The sequence below is a fragment of the Chroicocephalus ridibundus genome, chromosome 8 (genome assembly GCF_963924245.1).
Source record: "Chroicocephalus ridibundus chromosome 8, bChrRid1.1, whole genome shotgun sequence".
Lineage (NCBI taxonomy): Eukaryota > Metazoa > Chordata > Aves > Charadriiformes > Laridae > Chroicocephalus > Chroicocephalus ridibundus.
Genome location: NC_086291.1, coordinates 19,096,352 through 19,116,740, shown reverse-complemented (window position 1 = coordinate 19,116,740; position 20,389 = coordinate 19,096,352). Strand labels below are relative to the sequence as shown.

The 20,389-nt window shown below is 35.3% G+C and overlaps 2 protein-coding genes across 5 annotated transcripts in view; one reads left to right on the top strand and one right to left on the bottom strand.

Annotated features, from left to right (window-relative positions):
- The window catches only part of GLMN (glomulin, FKBP associated protein), a 22,597-nt gene extending 10,530 nt beyond the window's left edge, over window positions 1-12,067 (top strand). For 2 of the 4 annotated variants that reach the window (XM_063343353.1, XM_063343354.1), the window contains exons 10-19: window positions 926-956; window positions 1,342-1,431; window positions 1,964-2,005; window positions 2,090-2,163; window positions 2,482-2,566; window positions 4,704-4,813; window positions 5,797-5,860; window positions 9,175-9,298; window positions 10,717-10,799; window positions 10,943-12,066. In XM_063343353.1, the coding sequence (XP_063199423.1) occupies window positions 926-956; window positions 1,342-1,431; window positions 1,964-2,005; window positions 2,090-2,163; window positions 2,482-2,566; window positions 4,704-4,813; window positions 5,797-5,860; window positions 9,175-9,298; window positions 10,717-10,799; window positions 10,943-11,050 (811 nt within the window). In that variant the 3' untranslated portion in view covers window positions 11,051-12,066. Of the gene's footprint in view, window positions 1-925; window positions 957-1,341; window positions 1,432-1,963; window positions 2,006-2,089; window positions 2,164-2,481; window positions 2,567-4,703; window positions 4,814-5,796; window positions 5,861-9,174; window positions 9,299-10,716; window positions 10,800-10,942 lie in introns of all 4 variants that reach the window. The other 2 variants (XM_063343355.1, XM_063343356.1) reach the window with 2 other exon arrangements.
- Window positions 12,046-20,389, bottom strand: C8H1orf146 (chromosome 8 C1orf146 homolog). Its single transcript, XM_063343357.1, has 5 exons — window positions 20,321-20,389; window positions 18,262-18,355; window positions 16,949-17,117; window positions 14,010-14,088; window positions 12,046-12,165 (listed from the first exon to the last, which is right to left on the bottom strand). The coding sequence occupies exons 1-5, from the start codon at window positions 20,387-20,389 to the stop codon at window positions 12,046-12,048; spliced, it is 531 nt and encodes a 176-aa protein (XP_063199427.1).

Genomic DNA, 20,389 nt, shown 5'->3' with positions numbered 1-20,389 from the left:
TATGGTATTTGGGGTTCTAGATAGGAGGTGTGATCTTTTATAGTCATTCATAGAATCAAATTTTGAATATACCAGGTAAGTTCAGAGGAGATTTTTAAACCTGAGAGTTAAAATGGCAAGTTCCACAACAGGATGGCTTCTTTTACGAAGAAGTATAAAAAGTTGTCTAAAACATTTATTTATTGTTTTCAGCTTCTATTGTGATATCATTTTTAGAAACTTTATTCTGAAAATGCAAAATTAAAGTCTTTTAAACACATGCGGAATAATCAGAGTGGATATTGTACTTCTGTAACAATTAGTTTATTACTAGAGAAGACTATCGTGATAGTATTTATTTGAATGTATTCTGGTACTATATGCACTCTGATTAAAGGTCAGGCTTTCTAAAGGAAACCAGACTTTTCTATATATTGTGATTATCTCACCTTCCAAGAGCAGCAGTGTTGACCAAATAGTTTCTAACACTGCTATAAAAGGGAAATTTCCCTTTATGACTGCTTACCATTTCCTGGTAAAATTTAAACAAGACTTTCTGGTCTCTTCAGTTTAGGATCTGCTGTGTTTTTCTTAAGCTTGCAGAACTATGCAAATGGAATCGTCTGGGAAAAGTTTAATTTTCTTTGTTAATCAGTGTCTTGGTACCTGTGAGATACGAGATGTTGCTTTTAAGCATTTATAAATATTGAGGGGAAAAAAAGCCGGTTTTGACCCTGAAGAGGGGAGTCTAATTTTCAACTTTTCACCATCCAGTTTATTCCAAAAAATCTTTGAGAAGAATGACAAAAATACTATATTTGAAAAATAGAATGAATATCGTTGAAGGAAAAGTTCTTTTTGATCTCTGTCCTAGTATTTCTTTTGAATTATCAACACTGTGTTTTTAATTAAGAACTTAAATATGATAATGTTTCTTTTTTTCTAGAACAGAAGAATCTATGTTATCTAAAGGACTTGTAAGTTTCTTGTAATCAATTTTCCAATGTTAGAATGTTTATTTTTTCCAGTTTAAAGTAGTGGTGGAACTTTATTTTCCCTTTCTAAGAAAGGTACAAATAATAGTTCAGATAATAGTAGCAGAAATATTTTGAGGCTTAATTAGGTATTCTTCAGTCTTAAAACCGCTTATATTTATTGAACTTTACACACATTCATAAATGTTTAAATTGCCATTATCACTTACATTTGTACCTCCTAGGAACTTTGGATATGCGAAAGAGCTTTTATAGTGAAGGCGGTTTTAGCCAAGTAATGTTAAGCATATAGATTAATGTCTTATATATGTGCAAAATGTTGGCAGCTTTTTTCTTTTTTTTTTTTTTTTTGTTTCTCCACCTGCAGGATCTGTTTGAGAGCTGTTTATTGAGAATGGAAAACAATAGCCTTCTCCATCAATATTTAGAATTCAAAGGTTTTATTAATGTACCTCAGGTAATAAGAAGCAATGTACAGAAGTCTTCAAAATTTGATTATAAATAATATCTAGCTGTCTTCTAGGTGTTTGAGAGAGGACATACTATTGCACCTTGATGCACTTTTGTCATTAACTTGAAACCTTCAGTGTCTTGCTATACAGAATTGATTGTCTTTTCTACCCGCTACAGCATGAAGTTTCAGTGACGACTAAAATATACGTAGTGTATGTACAGGCCACTGAGGCAGGTGGGCACTGATCTTAGCTGAAAGGTGATGCTTGCTCATTTTTTGCCTCTTCCTTGCAAATCTGCTGCTTGGCTACATTTTTATTTGGACCCAACAGTATGAGAAGTCTTGTGTATCAGCCCTGGGATTTCAACCACTGAAGCTAATGTGAATTTCTCTGATGAGAATCTTCTCATTGGCGTGATTTTGTGGGTTCTTGGTTTTGGTTGGGATTCTTTTCGGAATGTCTTGCGTAGATTTTAGTCAGTGTGATGTAATATATGTAATTAGAAATTATGTTTTCTTTGTTGTCCAACTGCAGGTTTTGGTGAAAGTTATGACCCTTTGTCCCATAGAGCATCTGGTATGTAATAGGACCTACAGAATCAGTTAAGTGATGAATTTATTTAATTAGAATTAATCTGATAACAACTTTCTTTTTCTTTAGAGAAAGAAGAGTTTAAATATTTTGCAGTTGTTCATAGACAAGTTTGATGCAGAGGGAAAATACACGTTATTCAGGTATGCATCCAAATTACTGCAGATTGTGTAATATCAGCCTTATTGCAGCTTAATTGCATAGATACTATGATTTCTGACAGAGTATCTGGTAAACCACATTAATTTTACTATGTTAGTTTTTGGATAAATAATGAATTCCAATTGTCTCACATAAAATCACCTGTCTTACGTAAGCTAGTCTTTAAAGGTTACATAGTCATCTTATTTTTCTATGGTAAAACTCCCAATTAGTGACTAAGGCCATAATGTCATCTAAGTTTTGACCTAACTATATAGGCAGGTTTGAAGAGATAATATCTTTTTTTTTGTTGTTTGAAGGTGTTTACTGAAGACAAGCAACCATGCTGGTGTGGAAGGATACGTTATTAAAAATATAAAAGATCAGATTCACTTGTCGTTAATGGTGAGGCTATTACCACTACAAACCAAGTTGCCATCTCAGAATTCTATTAGTATTATGTTGAAAAAATGTGTACAGCTTAAGCTTTGAGTGAAAAAATCCACTTTGAAAAGAAACATAAGATTGGGAAATTATGTAATTAAAAATATTAATTTGGCTTTTTTCTGCATGTGCATTTTTACATTATAATTTTACAAACATATTTCTTAATTGCAGAATCTTATTGTATTTTTCTAAGAAGTTGTTATTACCTTTTCTGTGCTTCAAAATACACGCTTCTTGCTTAAAGAGGAACTATTTATTATTTTATTTTATCCTCATAGTTCCTCATTTCTTGAATATAATTTAAATGCTACTGTCCAGACAGAATTATTAGTTTTTTCTAGGTTTTTATTATGACAGTCAGCATTATATTATGAGTGCTTCACAAACGTTAAATTCATCAAAAAGGGTTGAGCTAGCTCGAAGCCATTTAAATCTCATATTTTATAATCACTTATACCAGGAAGTTGGAAAAACTAATTAAAAATAAATTAGTCTTCTTTTTCCTCTCTCTCTCTCTTTCTTTTTTTTTTTAAACCGCTTAAGGCCTTTTCAAACCAAATTTTGATTCTCAAGGATGCTGCCTTTTGTCAAATAGGACAATATAGTAAATTTAAGCATATTTTATGCTAGCATAGTTATGTTTGAAAAAGTTAATTACTATTTATTAGATCATAGTCTGTCTTGTATATTGAATCAGCAGGGATGAAGAAGATGATAATATGAAAACTGTTCCAAAAGGGGCTTGCACTATTTAGAATTGAATAAGTAAAAGTATATTCTGAAATTTCCTTACTAATTAATTTTTTTGACTATGTAGCTTCAGAATTCTCTTAGTACACACTTCTTCTGTGTAGAGTTCCCTGGCTGTCAAAAAGACAAGTAATTTTAAAATTTTATTGTATGAATTTGAATATTCTGGGATTGTTGCAAAGAATTCTGCTATAGACATAACGATAACAATTTCCAATTACTATCCATTTATTTCATCTTAGTTTTTGCGCCCTGCTAGTCTTAACCTTTCCAGGTCCCTCATCTGGTGACTTTGAACATACAGTTACCCTTCTTATCTGCTTACCTAATATCAGTATTCCTTCCAGTCCATTTCTGGCTTTATCCCAGTTTCCTCTCTTGTCTAGTTTCTGCCCTGTGTGTGATAGCTCTTCCCTTCCACACCTTTACCTGAGATAAGGATTTTGACAACATGGGATCTTTGCAACTCCATGCTCCCAGCTTTGTTGTACTGATGTGAAATAGCCTTTTGAAGAGGCCGTGACACTGTCAGAGGGAAGTGTGGTCGGTTGCTCTTCGGGAATGATGGGGAATTTTCAGGGGTCTTAGCTGCAAGGCTTTAAAAAAAAACTTCCGCTAAGCAAGTGAGAGGTGGGGTTTTTTGTTGTTTTGTCCCTCCTCGCTTCATAATTTGTTGTAATTCAGGGGAATTTTTGTGAAAATAGCGAGTGGTCTGTCTGTGATGCAGAGGGCATAAGAATAACTATGTTTTGCCGCTTCAAAAGCTAGTACTCTCCATCTTATGCTTAAATGGTTCTCCCATCTGTCCTCTCTGCCCTCCCTCTTTCAAAGGAAAGTAACTGAATGCCCTTCCACGGTCAAAGAACCGTAGACGTGAAGGTGTACTTTAATTGCGAGCATTGCTAGGAGTTGTGGGTTTAGAAATATGGAAAGAAAACTTAAAACACCTGATCATATTTTAAAAAAATTGTGACATTACTACTATGAAATGAATGCAGTCTCTGGTAAAGATAGCTAATTGTTCCATACTCTCAGTATAAATAAAGAGTGCCTAGTATGATTTGCAAAGTTTATGTAAATAAATATTAACTATATTGATGGTGGTATGGTGAAGAGGTGGAGAATCTATTCTGATGAAACTGAAAAGAACAGCTTGGCATAAAGAGACAAAGTGGGGAGGATTATGAAAAGACTAGTTTGTATACTTCAATCACATGTAGTAATTAAAAAATACTTCTAGTGTTTGATTAATTTTTTTTTGCTTTTCTGTTTTCCCCAAATATTTGTTAAATTATTTAAGATTTAAATTTTGCACTCAGCTATACTTCTTGTGTTATTTTTTCAGAAGGCATGTGACAACACTTGGTTTACAGGACAGCACCTGATCTCCCTTCTGGATTTAGTGCTTTTGCTTCCAGAAGGTGCTGAGACAGATCTTCTGCAAAACTCAGATAGGTGAGTTTTAATCACAGTTAGAGGCTTTTCTCCTTTTTTAATCATTTAAAAAAGACTTCAAATTACCTTACCACAATGGGAGGTATTCTGTCACATAATTAATGAGGTGACAGCGTCAATGTATTTTAAATTCTTGGAACTAGAAATGGAAATGAGCACTTATTTCAACCATTCAACTGACTGTATAGAAGGTCACAGTGCTATTACATTGATTTCTAACAACAAGAAAGGAATTCGTCCTCCATTCCCTGAGGATATAAGGCCTCAGATATCAGATTACAGAAATAACTGGCACAGCATTATTTCTTCAGGACTGTATGGTTTGTCAGCTTTCTGCAGATTGCTGCTGGGAATCCAGTATCTCATGAGTGGGAATACAGAGCCACTTGAACAGCAAATACTTGCATTAAGTAATACAAAAATTACTGGAAATGTCTCTGAAAGTCTCCTGTATAGGACAAGTCTCTTCCTGTGTGATGAGTAAAGGTTGGGCTTCTAAGTCAGTAAGGTGATAGTGTCCAGGTAATTGTACCGTTTATCTGGAAAAAGCAATAAAGAGTTTCTGCTAAAAAGTATGGTAAAACAAAAGCAAACCCCATATTTTTAAAAGGTACTCAAAAGTAAAAATTCAATACTGTAATAAAGAAAACTGTCCCACTAGTTTCTTGTCAACTTTGGATCACGAGTGACGCATATTACAAATTCTGTAATGAGGTTCTATCTCTTCAGAGAACTCTCTCCCTCACAATCACCAGCCGTCTCCAATCTGCTGACAGTTGTAATCTTACTTGCAAAGTGTCAACTATTGTAACCTGGACGTTACTGCAGACTGGGCTCTAGGCTGAGCTATAACGCACAACAGATCAGTGGTCACGTTTTGTACAAATGGATGTTTTTAGGATGTCTGGCTAATGGACTATTTAAATTATTATCCCTGTAATATAAATCTGTGTTCTAAATAGTAGTGTATTTTTAATTCACAGGATTATGGCATCACTAAATCTACTGAGATACTTAATCATTAAGGACTGTGAAAGTGATAATCAAGTAAGTACTAATTGATTTGAAAATGATTGATTACATAAGAGATGGATTCATGTGAACACTGTTATCCTTGATTCAAAAACACGTTTTTTGCATTTTTCTTTGCAATGGTCAGTAATCCAGAAGTGATGTTTTTATTAACTATGTCAGAAGATATGTGATGTGTTATATTTGTTAATGTTGCTTATTTATTTGGTGGTATCCCTCAAGCCTCTAAGTGGATTTCTTAATAATACAAACCTTTGCAGTTTGAGATCCATTTTATTCATCCTTAGGCAAAATATTTTTTGTCTGACACGCTAGAATCTTAATCGTGTTAAGATTTCTCAGAAAGTATTTAATAATCGTATTTAAATAGCTTTTAGCTGTGCAAAACGGTATTCTATATTTGCAGTACCTGTGCAGCTGCATGATAGGTACATGTTAAAAGCTTCTCTAGGTATCAGCATCAAAAAAATTCTTGTCTGTAAGATCCATCTGCTGAAGTAACAAAAGGAATGGCCAGGCCTATCCAATTTTCTGCTACATTGCTTTACTGGATATAGCTTAGAGTGTTTTATGCGCAAAGGAAATTTGCCAGCCTAAACTGCCCACCACTGCAGCTTACCTAGGTCGTTGTTACAGGTATACCTCTTTACCTTCATTTCTTCTGTGTGTGGATGTTTGAATGGAGCTATTTCAGAAACACCATGAATATTTAAACTTTGAAGTATATTAAAAAATGGAAGCTGCCCTTATGTATTTTACCCATATAATATTACGCTACCTCAGTTTAAAGCAGGATTTTATAGCTTTAGTCATAATCCCCACCTGTTTCTTCTCTGTTTTCCTTAGCTCTTTTCTGTCTGAAGCAGTCAGCAGCACTTGTTACTGGTACATCAGTGCAAACTGTATTTGTTACTCAACTGCTCTTTGGCTTTTCAGTGTAGTATATGATGATGGATCTGCTGGTTTTGTGTACAGTCAGTCCTGTCCACCTGCAGTTGATGGAAGTGTGTTCCTGAATACTGAAGGGGAAACTTGTTTGAATTTCACAGCGGGGTCAATATATGGATTCCATATTCTAGCAGCTGATTTAGAAGTGCTCTGACTTGCATTGTGCCACTCCAGTATGGAAGAGCCAGTGGAATTATTTGTGTTTAGTTTTCCAATTACATTCCACTACCGAGTGCTACTTATTCTAATTGTAAATGCAGCTGATGACTCTTTCAAATCATTGTGTTCCACCATTCCTCTAATTTATGCAACTCTGTAGCTTTTTATCCACTGTATCATGTAGCGAACAAGCATCAGCTGATCTAGTTGAAGATGCCTCAGCTCATTGCAGGGGGTTTGGACTAGATGACCTTTAAAGGTCCCTTCCAACCCAAACTGTTCTCCTTAGTACTAAATGTTTTGATTTTTGCATTAAAATATTTGTTTAAATTAGTGACAGTTTAAAGAAAAATTGCTTGTCAGTTTCAAAGTACAGTAAAGCCTTTCCTGACTTGAATACGCAGTATCGTGGCCAGAGGAACATTCTAACCTGCAATAAGTATCGTGAGGTGTTTTGTTGTTCTCCCCTAGTTCCTTGACTTTATGATTTGGAGTAATAGACTTCAGCATATCATTTTCTGTTTGCTAAAATACACAAAAAAATTCTGATCTACTTTTAGAGCACATTGAGATCTATGAATACAAGTATTATAAGTGCCTAATGATGTTATTAGTCTAAGTAGAATAATAATAATATAGCTTGCACTGATTACCCAAACTGTAATGAAAATGAATAGTAAAAATAGTTTTCAGTTGGTGCATTTCTATTTTACTTTTTATGTAATTAGTTAGTATTGATAGACTATATCCGTTTCTCAGTTTTCCAGAGTGATTACTATTCAAGTGCTCATTACGGTCCACTCAGTTTCATGTAAATGCATAGCTTTGCAAGAAAAGAGAGTATTCCTCTTTGATTATTATTAAAAACTTTTATAGATGGTAGCACACAATTGCTGTAACATTGCTGGTCTGGTACCTGGCATAAAACATGTCCGTACAGTTTGAGGAGAAAATAGCATCACGTCTTCTGAAGTTTTCCCTTATATTTAAGCCATGCCAGTTCTTGACTTCCTCCCTGTATCCCTTCATATCATGCAAGTGAGGCAGAAAGAAAATGCTTCCTTTCATGTCAGTTCAGATTTTTTGATTGCTGTGTAACAAGCACTTTCATTAATCAAGTTTGAAAACCAGTATTTTTCTGGAAAGATTTCTTCATTTTTAGCCCCATTCTGGCGGAAGTAATTACCGGTTTTCTTATTTGACCAGTTAACTGTGTGTCATTTAGCATCAAAATTTGGTGAATTTTCTGCTGTAATCAACAATACTATTTAACATTGAGAATTCTTATTTTTCCGTACTCTGCCCTTTGAGGACACTGCCTGAAGAAAGGAGTCATATAAATGGCTCCTATATCCGAAGACACAAAGACTGATTTATATTTGTTTCCTTCTACAGCAGTTTTGTAACTACAAACTTATAAGGTGCCAAGGCAGAGAAGTTTTCCTCTTGGGCGGTGTAACCTTGAACAACCTTGCTTTTGAACATCTTTTCCTTGTACTTCTTGCTTCCTGAGTGCCATTACTGTAAACTCCTCCTTTCACCCTATGCCAAATTGGGGAGAAGTTGATGTGTCACTTGGGCTACTGTGCCTAGGGATGGGGTAGTAGCATATCCAGTAACATTCCTACAGTGCTTTTTAAATTGAATGCAATATAGACAAGACCCTTATATGTATGGGGAGCGTGACATTTATCAGAGGTTTCATTTGGCATTGCAATACAGTGTTAATTTGGGAACTTGAATTTAAATAGTTGTGCCATTTTGCTGCTGAATATCTTAAGGGAATCTACAAGTGCTGTTTACTCACTGTAGAGATTCCAGCCTGAGAAAGTGGCTGGTACACCCCCTCCAACACACCAAGATCCCTTCACCTTTGCTTACGACAAGTTGAAAATGTGTGTTTCCATTGCTGTAGTTATCAGCCTACATACTAAGTTCGCCCCCAAACCCTGCTTTATTTTGTTTTGTTTTGTTTTGTTTTTGACTGCTTCATCCTGCCAACTTTCAACAAATAATGTTGAAAATGTAAGAGAGAGGGAGAGGAGTGTACGTGTCCATCATGCTGCTATTCATGCTTAAATGGATGAGTCTTTTATTCTTTTTTTCTCCCAGCACAGAAATGTATGTTACAAAGACTAGTCTAAAAAACTTATGCTCAAAAACTTAGCATTGCAATGCTCCACCAAAACTTATTTGTAACCTTCTCTGTTCTGTTTGAATAGACCGGTGTGTGGACCATACTTCCCAAGATTGAGCAAAATTTTTTAAAACCACTGCATGTAGGACTCAATATGTCAAAAGCACACTATGAAGCAGAAATAAAGAATAAGAAAGAAAACAGAAGAGGTTAGTTGTTTGGGTTTTTTCTTAGCTTTGTTCATATTTAAAAACTTTGGAAACAAATAATTGGTGAGTGCTGTATAGATCATGTTTTATTTAACTGTTCACACTATTCCATATTTAAAATAATAATTCAGTAGTTGCTATATTTGATATTAATAATTTTCATAATTGGTGAGAAAAATCTGAACTTGTTTATCTCTCATCACGTGTGTAAACCTTATGGAAACCTGATGACAGTGTCACATGAAGATCTTCAAAGCTTGTTATGCATTTATACTTTTGATTTTAAGGTTAGATAGGAGCATCTGAATCTCTCTGTGAATATATAGCCCTTGGGTTTCATACTAGGTGTGGGGAGGTTGACAAGAAAAGAAATAATTCACACAGCAAATAGGTACTCTCGTAGAGCCTGAAGGATTACATTCTTGATTATTTTACTTTTATTTTTTTTAATCTGACACACAGAATCAGATTCTGCTGTGCGTTAAACAGACACATTCCACAGGGCGTAAGAGCTGTAGCTGCTGTAGGCCATCTCTGTGTATGTCAGATCCTCTGCTCCTTTGTGGTCTCCAGTATAATTAAGACAGCCCAAGGAGCTTGCTTCTGCTACCAAAAATGTCAGTGTGGCTTTTGGCCCCTGGTCTTATCCTCTTCTGTTATTGTAAACTATATGAGGCAGAGAAGGCGAATTTTTCTAAAGGCAACCTGTGGATGTCTTTCTAAAGGGCATCCTTTAAAACGAATCGGGAAGCTTTCTCTTTTTCTTTAAGTTCTTCTTATATTTCTCCAGCCTTTGACAAAGCATAAAAAGATTTGAGTTCAGGAGACAACATCTAACTCGTAATAGTAAATGGTTTAGCCTTTTTCCCCAGTGTATAATCTTTGTAAGCATTATGTTGAATTTCAAATATGTGATCTGAATGTAAGAGTTTTTCCCCTTAGTTTTCAGACTTGTCCTTGTAGTTTTGCCTGCTGCAAGTAAACAGAGAAGCCTGCAGCCTTTTCTTAATTAAATATGTATTTCATGTCTGGATTTATTAAGTCAAGCTAAAGAACCTTCTACAATTTCTCTGGATGTGGAAATATTAAAAATGTATCACAAATCAATCAATCAGATTTAATAATTATTTTTTTCCTTTTAAGGAGCATTTTAGCTATATAAATTTTTTTTTTGAGTAGCAGATATTGCCTGTTTAGTAATGTAGTCATAACGGGATATGGAAAGCCTGGCAATAGCATCCAGCTCAAACTGTTGTCGTCTTAACGTTCAGCACCTTCTGTCCTGTGTTTGGTCAATCCCTAGGTTTGCGGTTTTTAACAATTACTGGCTAGAAACGCTAATAGATTAAATATTATTTTCATTCTAAAAGTTGTGTGAAACAGCAGCCTGATCTCTGGTTGGTTATTTTCTTCTACAGAGGCACACAGTTCTAACACAGTTTGCTCTCTAACTGTTAGTGGGGAAAAGATGCCTGCAATGACTACTGAAATGCAGCTTCAGGTGAGTTTGCATTTCCTTCAGAGTTATTCAGAAGTATTGAAATTTTCTTTTCAATCTGGAGACAAATGTACATTTACAGTGGGGGGGAAAAAAATAAAAATTTCTTCTAATAGAAATAACACTAATCTCTTTTGTCATTTCAGGTTTTACACTCAGCGCTCTTCACATTTGATTTAATAGAAAGTGTTCTATCTCGAGTAGAGGAACTCATTGAAGTGAAAATAAAAGGTGGAATGGATGAAAATAGTTAGGTCAGCTGAAGTATTTGAATTAATACACTTCTTGTAAGACCATTTTGACTATGAGAGTCTAGTTGAAAAGGAGGCTACGAGCCTTTAAAGAAGAGCGATTTAGAGTGGCCTCTAGAATTGCAAATGTTACTCTTCATGTCTTGTTGCTCTTCTTTTTTTATTTTCTTTTGCTATTGTTATGTGCGATTCACAGAGATGGCCTATTTGCTAAAGTACTCCTCTCCAGAATTTGATGCTTTTTCTTAAGTTTAGAAATTAAAACCAAGGGTAAGGTTTTTCTTTTTTCTGTAGCAAGGAGGTAGGGTTCCGCATTTATTTTTCTGTTCATCTTCAAAATTTGTTAGATAATAGTTGCTGATGGGTGTTGTGAATTACAAGGATTTTTATAAAGTGACTGGAGAACCATTAATTAAAAAGAACCATTTAAGCACAAGGTATTTTTTATTAGGACTTTTTAATGTTGACAAACAAGATTCTATATTAACAGACAGGACTGTAAGCTATAGATAGCAAATAGTAGAAACGCTATAGCAAATGAAACCAGGTTTAAAGAAAAACACATCAACTTGGAGCCAAATAAGATGTTAATAAACCAGCAGATAACACTTATGTTTAAAAAACACACTGTAAGATTTCATACCTACACCTGTTTATGCATGGGAAACCTGTATTTTGGCATTATTTTGATCATCCTTATCTTTAATGATAAAGTTTTTCTTAAGATATTTTAAATAGTTTGGGAAATTATTATAAACAGATGAGCTTTTAAGTTCAGAATCAAGTTAAGACAAGGATGGCTTTTGGTTTTTTCTTAGAATGCACATTTGGCATAATGTATGCTATTTTTCACTGTATAGTTATTTAATACAAATTTTCATTCCAAATGCATAAGTTGTATATACAGTCTTTTGAAATGTAATTATATTTTTAAAAACGTGCTGTACTTTATTTAAAATGTAGCCATTCTATTTATGAATAAAAACCCAAATACTAAATTAATTGCAATGCAACTGGTACTCCTGAAGCATCTTCCAAACTGGACTGTTTTCTACTATTTGGGCTTTTGTCGTTGCCACTTGGTTACGAATATCATCTGCTCGTGGCTTGGAAGTTATCTTAGAGAAAAAAAAATATTATGAGTCGGACACAGTAATTCTTAGGTAATAGAATATTCAACATCTTATTTTTCAAATAGTACAAATGTAAAATTATTCAGCAGTGAAATTTGAATTGTTTTCTGATATTCAGGAATGATGACAAAGAGGTGATGGGATGTATCTTTTTAGGTGCAAAGACCAGTCCTTAAATAACGAGTCCTGCCAGCATTGCAGCTGATTATCTGGGTAGTATTTCAACAGGTGTTGTGTATGGGTAGCTCAGGATTAGTTGGATGTATTGCACCCTTGGCTGTGTCTGTTTAACTGGGGCAAAAAGTGTTGGTTTTTAGGCCCTGTACCAGTTAGGGATTCTCTGACAAAAGATGAGCTCATTAAACTGGGTTTACACTGCATCAATAAGAAATAATGTGATGGCAACTGACAGATTTGTGGTATTTACTATCATCACTTCTTATGGGGCTCTCCTGTTGAAATTTGGTGTGAACATTCTGAACAAGTAGAAAAGCAAATTCAAGTTTATAGGATCAGCAGTAATCTTAAAAGTTTTTTTGGGTTAATGCTGTATTAGGAGACTGGACCAGACATCAGTAGATTCCATAAAAAGTTTAAGTACAATGTTCAACATTGTAGTAAGTATTTAACAGCTTTTGCCATATAATAAGCGAGATCTAGCTTACACACTTTCAAAATGATGAATACTTGGAATAGGTTAATGCTTATTATTTTGAGATGCCCCCTTCAGGAAAGGATAAAACGTAAATTTAGATTTTATTTCTAATATATCATTCACCCTGCTCTTTTTATTTTTGGTATGTGGGATGCTGCTAGTACTGTTATAGTTAATATCTAAGTTAGAATTTTCATAGAAAAAACGTTCTGTAAAGAGGTTCAGTAAATAGATTTAATTAATAATGTGTCGATGCATACAGAATATGTTGCAGATACACAGATAAATTACACTCGTTAAGCTGTATGTGCGTCATTAAAAATCCACAAGTAACTAGAGTTTTCACATTGGCTTTTTTACTTTAAGTAGAAGTCATTACACATTTAGATCCAATGCTGGTTCTGCGCTACTAAATGAAGTGAAGTGATAAAAAAGAGCCACATTAGAATCATAGAATATTTTGGGTTGGAAAGGGACCTTTAAAGGTCATCTAGTCCAACCCCCCTGCAGTAAGCAGGGACATCTTCAACTAGATCAGGTTGCTCAGAGCCCCATCTGACCCAACCTTGAATGTTTCTGGGGATGGAGCATCTACCACCTCTCTGGGCAACCTGTTCCACTGTTTCACCACACCACTGTAAAAAAAAATTCTTCCTTATAGCTAGTCTTAATCTTCCCTCTTTTAATTTGAAGCCGTTACCCCTTGTTCTATTGCAACAGGCCCTGCTAAAAAGTTTGTCCCCATCTTCCCTGTAGGCCTCCCTTTAGGTACTGGGAGGCTGCTATGAGGTCTCCGTGGAGCCTTCTTTTCTCCAGGCTGAACAACCCCAACTCTCTCAGCCTGTCCTCCTAGCAGAGGTGCTTCAGCCCTCTCATCATCTTTGTGGCCCTCCTCTGGACCCACTTCAAGAGGTCCATGTCTGTCTTGTGCTGAGGACTCCAGAGGAATTAGTTCTTACATATGTAATTTTCTTCATAGATGCTATTAAGAGCTTTTCAAGTTAACTTCAACAATATTTTAAAGACTCGGCTAAAGCATCAGAGTAACAGTATTAGATGGATTATGGTCAATATGACCCAAAATGATCCATTAAAGAAAAATAAGTATTTTATAGTTCCTGGCTAATATACTTCCGAAGAACTAAATTTTTAAAGTATATGCAACCAGACTTACCTTGGCTATAGTTAGCATTAACTTAACAGTTTCAGCAGTATTATGAACTGGTATTATACGTAAATTACTGCCCAGGAATCTGCACATCAAAATAAAGGTTAAGGTTACTTTTAGAATGCACATTTAATTTGTTATGCCACAAACTCAAAAAGCATTTTCACATGATGTAAACAACTTCTTACCGTGTCTTCACCACAAGTACATGGAAGATTGCTTTTATCTTTAAAGGCAACTGGAGAGTTCATGCTGTTTGTACAGCCATCTGTCCCATGTCTGCACCACTTGTTTAGGTGGGATTTGGAAAGACTCTTTGGTTTCTCTAGGGCTCTTTGACAATCAGTCAGTCGACACTTCTTAAGCATGTGTACATTCAGAGAGAACTAAACCCTCTTCTGCTATATTGTTGAAGACTGACTGTTCTCAGTGCCAGTAAAAAAATGTTTGGGTTTTTTTTTTTTATGGCTTTGGAAAAACACAGGAAATTATCTAAAAACACTGTGCTAAAAATACTTCAGAATTTGAACTAAGTCTTTGTAGTGTATACTATCTAAATATAGCAATCTGTACGTCAGAGATGATTAAGATAATGTGACAATTCTGCTAAGAATTTCATGTAAAGACTTGTTCATGCAAATAATTTAAACTAAAATTCATTCTCTTTCTATAAATAATGTTATTCATATGCATTAATTCTTGGGAATGGAATCAAGATTTAAAATATGAGCATCAGTTGTTCAGTGCAGTCACAGAAGAGAGAGAGAGATGAAAGCTTAGGCAAGCACAGAGCCTCTCCTTAAGACTTGTATCTTAAGTGTGTTGTAACAATGACAACAAAGTTAGCATCGCTGCTGTTTTCTGTTGTGGAGCTAAAACATGATGGGGACTTAACAACAAAGAATGAGGAATTTTAAATAATCAAAGATTTAATCCACAAAAGGTGCCCAGCTGCTCAGTTGTGTACTCCCCTGTGACCTCCCCTTGTGACTACCACCTGTTCTTCCCTGCAATCTGTTGGATGAGTTGGACTCGTTCACATTAAGACCCATGCTGGTTAGATGCCTGATCTCAACTTGGCTGCCTGTTCTTCTAATTAGCAAAAATAAATGTTATAGGCAGTGCCCCTCCTTAAGACTAGGTACTCGGATCACTGTTGAGTTTTGCTAAAATCTGATGCAGAAACTGTGGTTTGTTTTACGTTTAGGGATTAGGGAAATAAATAGATGCAACTTTGTTAATACTAGCAATGGCCTAAGCAAAGGGTGAATGAACGAAGTGCAACAAAGAAACAACTGCATGAACTTATTTAGATCCCTGAAAATCTATTTCTATCAATAGTTTTGCTTCCAATTACAGAAAGTCTAAATTTAGTTTGTATTTTACTAATTTGGGCAATGGGCAGAACACTGGCCATTAGAACACAATGCTGGTCTTTGCTCCAAGGTGTTTAAAAATTAGCATATGGATTTACTGAGGATATTAGTGGAATGCTCCTTTGAGCTGTGATGATAAAGATTGCTTTTCTCCTCCTTCCCCCATGATATACACAACCTTATCCAAAGCGTTCATGGTGTTGAACAGCAATCTTGTAATATTATTCTTAATAATTAAAAAAAATAATCCTTCCCACTTGCAACAAAACCATAGATAAGCAGGAAGAAACTAATACAGGAAGACCTGAAAATATATGGGGACTTTGTTTTTTAACAGATCCAACAGGTGACTTGTAGTTTGAGAGAACGTGGCACAAGTTTCAACCACATCAATGCAAAAGCTCAGTCAGTGATTTACATACAATAGCAGAACTCCAAGCTGCCAGGTAGTAACAAAGCACATGAATCTAAAATATAATCATGCTTTGTCAACATCAACTTGGTATGGCCTGCAATGACAAAACTATTATTTTTATTTTAATAAAATTACTGTCTTAGCAAATGGAATATAGTTTCAAAACATCACATTTGTTAGTGATCAACACGTACACAAAATCCCTTGTGCATAACCACAAGGCAGACTGAGAATTAGCATTGCCATCAGCTAAATAACATGTTCTTGCTGAATGGTGGCAGAACTTTTGCGACCTCTCATGAAAATTTATGGAATTTTCATAAATGGGTAATAGATTTCCTACATTTCATCCCATACACTCTGCTACTCATCAGCATTTGGCAGCGTGCCCAGAATTTAACGAAACTGGTGCAAGTTTCATGGAGGTAAAGATCAAAGACTCCATTAGAATAGTCACTTCTTTGATGTCAAGAGTGAAAAATCAACTGCATTTAGGCCTACTGTACTTACCGGAAAATATACCGGATCAGGAAAATTACCTGATAACTGTTGTCAGCAGGTATGTAATGAAACATGCAAATTTTCAGGCTTCATTAGAAATCACAGATAAAGTTTTAAACAAACCAGTTTTGATGGCCAGTTTCATCCTTTTGGTGTAAAATAACATTGATTATTTCAGTTGCTCTAGCTCTGTATAATAGACACTGTTCCAAGTAAACAGATTTTAAAAGCTGGTAAAGAATCTGTACTTTACAACAAAGCCTTTTCTCATGAAGGAAACTTGCCTGTTCTGTTTTCAAAATGACCATGAAAAGATGCTGACAGAGCTAAGAAAACTGCCTAATTTTCCAGTTCAAGAGAAAATTATATTACATAACCCTAAAGTGATTGAAAGGGATGTTGTTTGCTATGTTTTGAGGAACGTCCCCTTTTGTTACCTATTTGTAACAAAAGATTAACAAAAGCGTGTCAGATAGATTGATTCACTTTTCATTTGCCATTAAAAAACATAGGCTTTAAATAATTTTTCAGTGCGTTAGCAAAAGAAAATTCATATTCCTGAAACTAATTCCTAAAATAACATTCCCAAATCTAAGATTGCTAGTTCATTTCTTCCTAGCAATAAAAATTTTGGTTTGATGTTGAAATGATACCTTCTCTGAATCCTAAACATGACATTCCATTCTTCTGGTCCATGAAGAGCAGCTGACAAAACCAAAAAACTGTTCCGATGAATGTTTATGAACTTCTGAATTCTTTTGAAAAACGACTCTTCCCTTGTCATAAGCAAGTCTTGAGTGTCTGCCAGTATAAATGCAACACCTATTGAAGAAATGGATATAAATGTATATGTGATGGCAGGAACACGATTAAATTCTCACCACAAACCAGGAAGCAGAATTCTTATCCAAACATTAGTGTAAAAGGCGATGGAACAAAACACATGAATGAATTTACACATCTTGACAGTGAAATGTAATCGTGAGCTTTGGCCAGTGATGACTAGTATTTTTAAGATAAAACTATGAATAACTCAGAGGTTATTTTAGACCATAACATCAAAAAAACGCAACTGTTCAATCCACTCAAAGTACAGGCATCTGAGTGCCTTTGAAAGCACATGCTTCAGGAACAAGCAACTGCTCTAATGGAATGAATTTAGGGCAAATGCAAAGACTGATTGAAAGGCTCAGCAAGTCCCCTTTCTAAATGCGATAAACAAACACACCTGCAACGTCTTAAAAGTAAGCAAAACTGTCTACCATGACAAATGAAATCATAACCCTGTCAACTAAGTTATTCTGAAAGGGAAAGTTAAGAAGGCTGATGTTCAGAAGGTCTAACAATGGAGGATACAAAAGACTAGGCCTCATTAATCCTTATAGTTCAGGAATGCTTCAGCTTAAGGATCTCATCTACCTGTCTAAAGCATCTTCTGCTCTAAAAAGGAAGGACAGATATTTCATGTTTGCAGTTTCAGTGACTTCCTAATCAAACCTGCTCACAAATGCTTTCCCTAACCCCTCTGCTACCACCAGGTCTGCAAACTCAACTTGGAAGATGAAAGCCAAGGGTCTTGGTTTGCTTTTGTGTTTACAGCCATGAATACTAAAAATCTTGGTGGCTGTCTTACATGTTAGTGGCACTCAATGTTATAACAACGTTATAACGTTGCTCAGTTATAACAAGAAGTTACTAAGCAGTTCAGCTGACGATCACCAGATCTCATGTAGCTGTTCTACAATACGCTAAAAAAAAAAAGTAAAAACCGATGAAAATGTGTCATCCTCAAAGTTCTCTGCTCCATCCTCAGATTTACGTGCAATCACAGCACAGCTCCTTCCACCGTTATACGACCTTACAACAAGGCAGCTTTTATTCAGTTTAGCATAGCCTACAACAGGGCTTGATCTTGTATCTCATTACAGCTTATGCGTTTAAAAACGTAAACGTCAAAGTACTGTACCAGAAAGAGAAAAAATCACGGATCCAATTTCCACTGATTCTGAATATCGAACTCGGTGTTGTTGCCTCTGTAGAATTGTAGAAATTTCGTGATTCTAAAAAAATTTTTAAAAGTTATTTTTAAAATATGTTTTCGGCCAACAAGTTAGGTGATAGAAATATTCTTAAAGCATTGTCTTAACCATTATAGATAGAACTTTAGCATCGTTGTTTAAAAAATATTTTTTATTCCACTTGCAATAAAGAAGTAGTAAAATGTTAATTAAACTTTTTGAGTTAATGAAATTTGAAATATTTGCATTGGAATTTATCAAACATTGAATGACAATTTTGTATGGATACATTCAGTTTGCCACAGGAAACTCTTGCATAATACATAAAGAAGCTCAAACATTTTACAGTCTATTTTTGTACGATGTGCTAAAGGAGGATTTGCAGGAGTGAAGAACATACAGTAGTGTGTTTTTGTGACTCTGGCTAATGAAACTGCATTATTTTCACAGATGTCAGCATTTCATTTGGAAGATAGTTCAGAAAATCTGTGTGGGACATGATTTTATTTAAAGCTTTTTGACAGAATGCAATTCACTCAGGAAAATTAGAACATGGCAACGCAATCATCTACAGAATGAAGTGGGTTTGGATATATTTTTCAGCCTGCAAAAAGCCTTTCTGCAGCATTTCTACAGAAACTGCTCAAACACATTTTAAAGATTAAATCACTGAATCCTTTTTAGCTACTAACATGTTCTTTAACCTGCCCACTTAAAACGTAGCCAACTTGCCTACATAGGGAAGTATGATTTAGTGGAAGAGTACAAAATAAAGTCAGGATAGCAAGTGAACCCTGAAGGAGACAGTAACCAGAAATGTTATGCTTTCAATTGGTCTGGAAAGGGAACGCTCAATGACAGCTGCTTATGAGGCACAAATGCAATTTTGGAAAAATTCTCTGCTTCAAAGCCACTGCTGACAGTGAATTATTTAATGCACAAATATAAATAACAGCTATAAGAAAAGGATAGCTGCACAGGGAACAGAGAAAGCTCATAACCAAAATTGATACAAAGCAATGCCTTTGTAACAGAAAAGCCACCTTAGATTTGTATTCAGCTGTTTCCATATCTCTGCTCACTGGGTGTCCGTACCAACGGCAGTAGTTTTGAGTAGAGCTGGGGCTCTTATTAGTAGGAGTGAGTTTTGCTGGCACAGCTGATGAGATCACTGACCTCCGATACCTCTCACCATATTATGGATTAAATTGCTCTTGAAGCAGTTCCCAAACTGGAACAGTTTACAGGTCCCATTCCAAGACAAGCAGGCAAATAAGAACAGGCTTTAAACTGAGGTGATTCAGGAATTACTTCAACCCTGTTCACCCATTTATACAGCAGAGATGGGGTGATAACATTGTCAGCCAAGCTAGCAGGAGATACCCTTGCTTATGAATCAAAGCCCTCTTGCCTCTAAATTCTCTCCAGCTGGCATGAAATTGGTCTCAGCTGCAAGAACTAACTACCAGCTCCTTGACATACCCTTTCACTTTACTGAGGAACAGTCCAGGCTTCTGATATTAACGATATAAATATACATCAATATCTGTAAAACTCAGTATTTTAAAACAAATTGCACACTTACTGAGTAATAATCTACCTCAATGTTGATACAGTATAGTAGAAAATAAAGTGTTCAGGGAGACACTCAGAAAATTAAAAACATTTCTGATGGAATTATTCATAGTGCTAATTTGAAAGCAGCATCAATGCAGTGCAAAAATGATGAGTCAGGAAGACAATCCTAAAGCAGTATAACTCAGAATAGCAAGTGGCAAGAATACTAAATAGATACAGAAGTTGCTAGGGGAAAAACCACACACACACACACACACAAAAAGAACAGGACTATAGTAGAAACAACTTCAGACTAATGTCACTGTTTTGTCCTCAAAAGACTATATTCATTGGCATTGCATAAAATATTTCTAGATATAGAATACAGGAAATGCTTGTTTCAGTGTTTCTTAATGAGTCAGATACTGCTCTTAACAAGAGATATTGTACTTGCAGAGCCGCACTCATAATAACTGTTGTTATCCATCTTGACTGTTCCTGCCCACCATTTGCTGTCAT

What these genes read in the sequence shown, in the direction of transcription:
- C8H1orf146 (XM_063343357.1), bottom strand. Translation starts at nt 20,389, where the DNA reads ATGACAGCAAATGGTGGGCAGGAACAGTCAAGATGGATAACAACAGTT. An exon ending in ATGTTTAGGATTCAGAGAAG is followed by an intron (nt 14,089 to 16,948) that starts GTATCATTTCAA and finishes TTTGATGTGCAG; the next exon opens with ATTCCTGGGCAGTAATTTAC. An exon ending in TAATGCTAACTATAGCCAAG is followed by an intron (nt 12,166 to 14,009) that starts GTAAGTCTGGTT and finishes TTTTTCTCTAAG; the next exon opens with ATAACTTCCAAGCCACGAGC.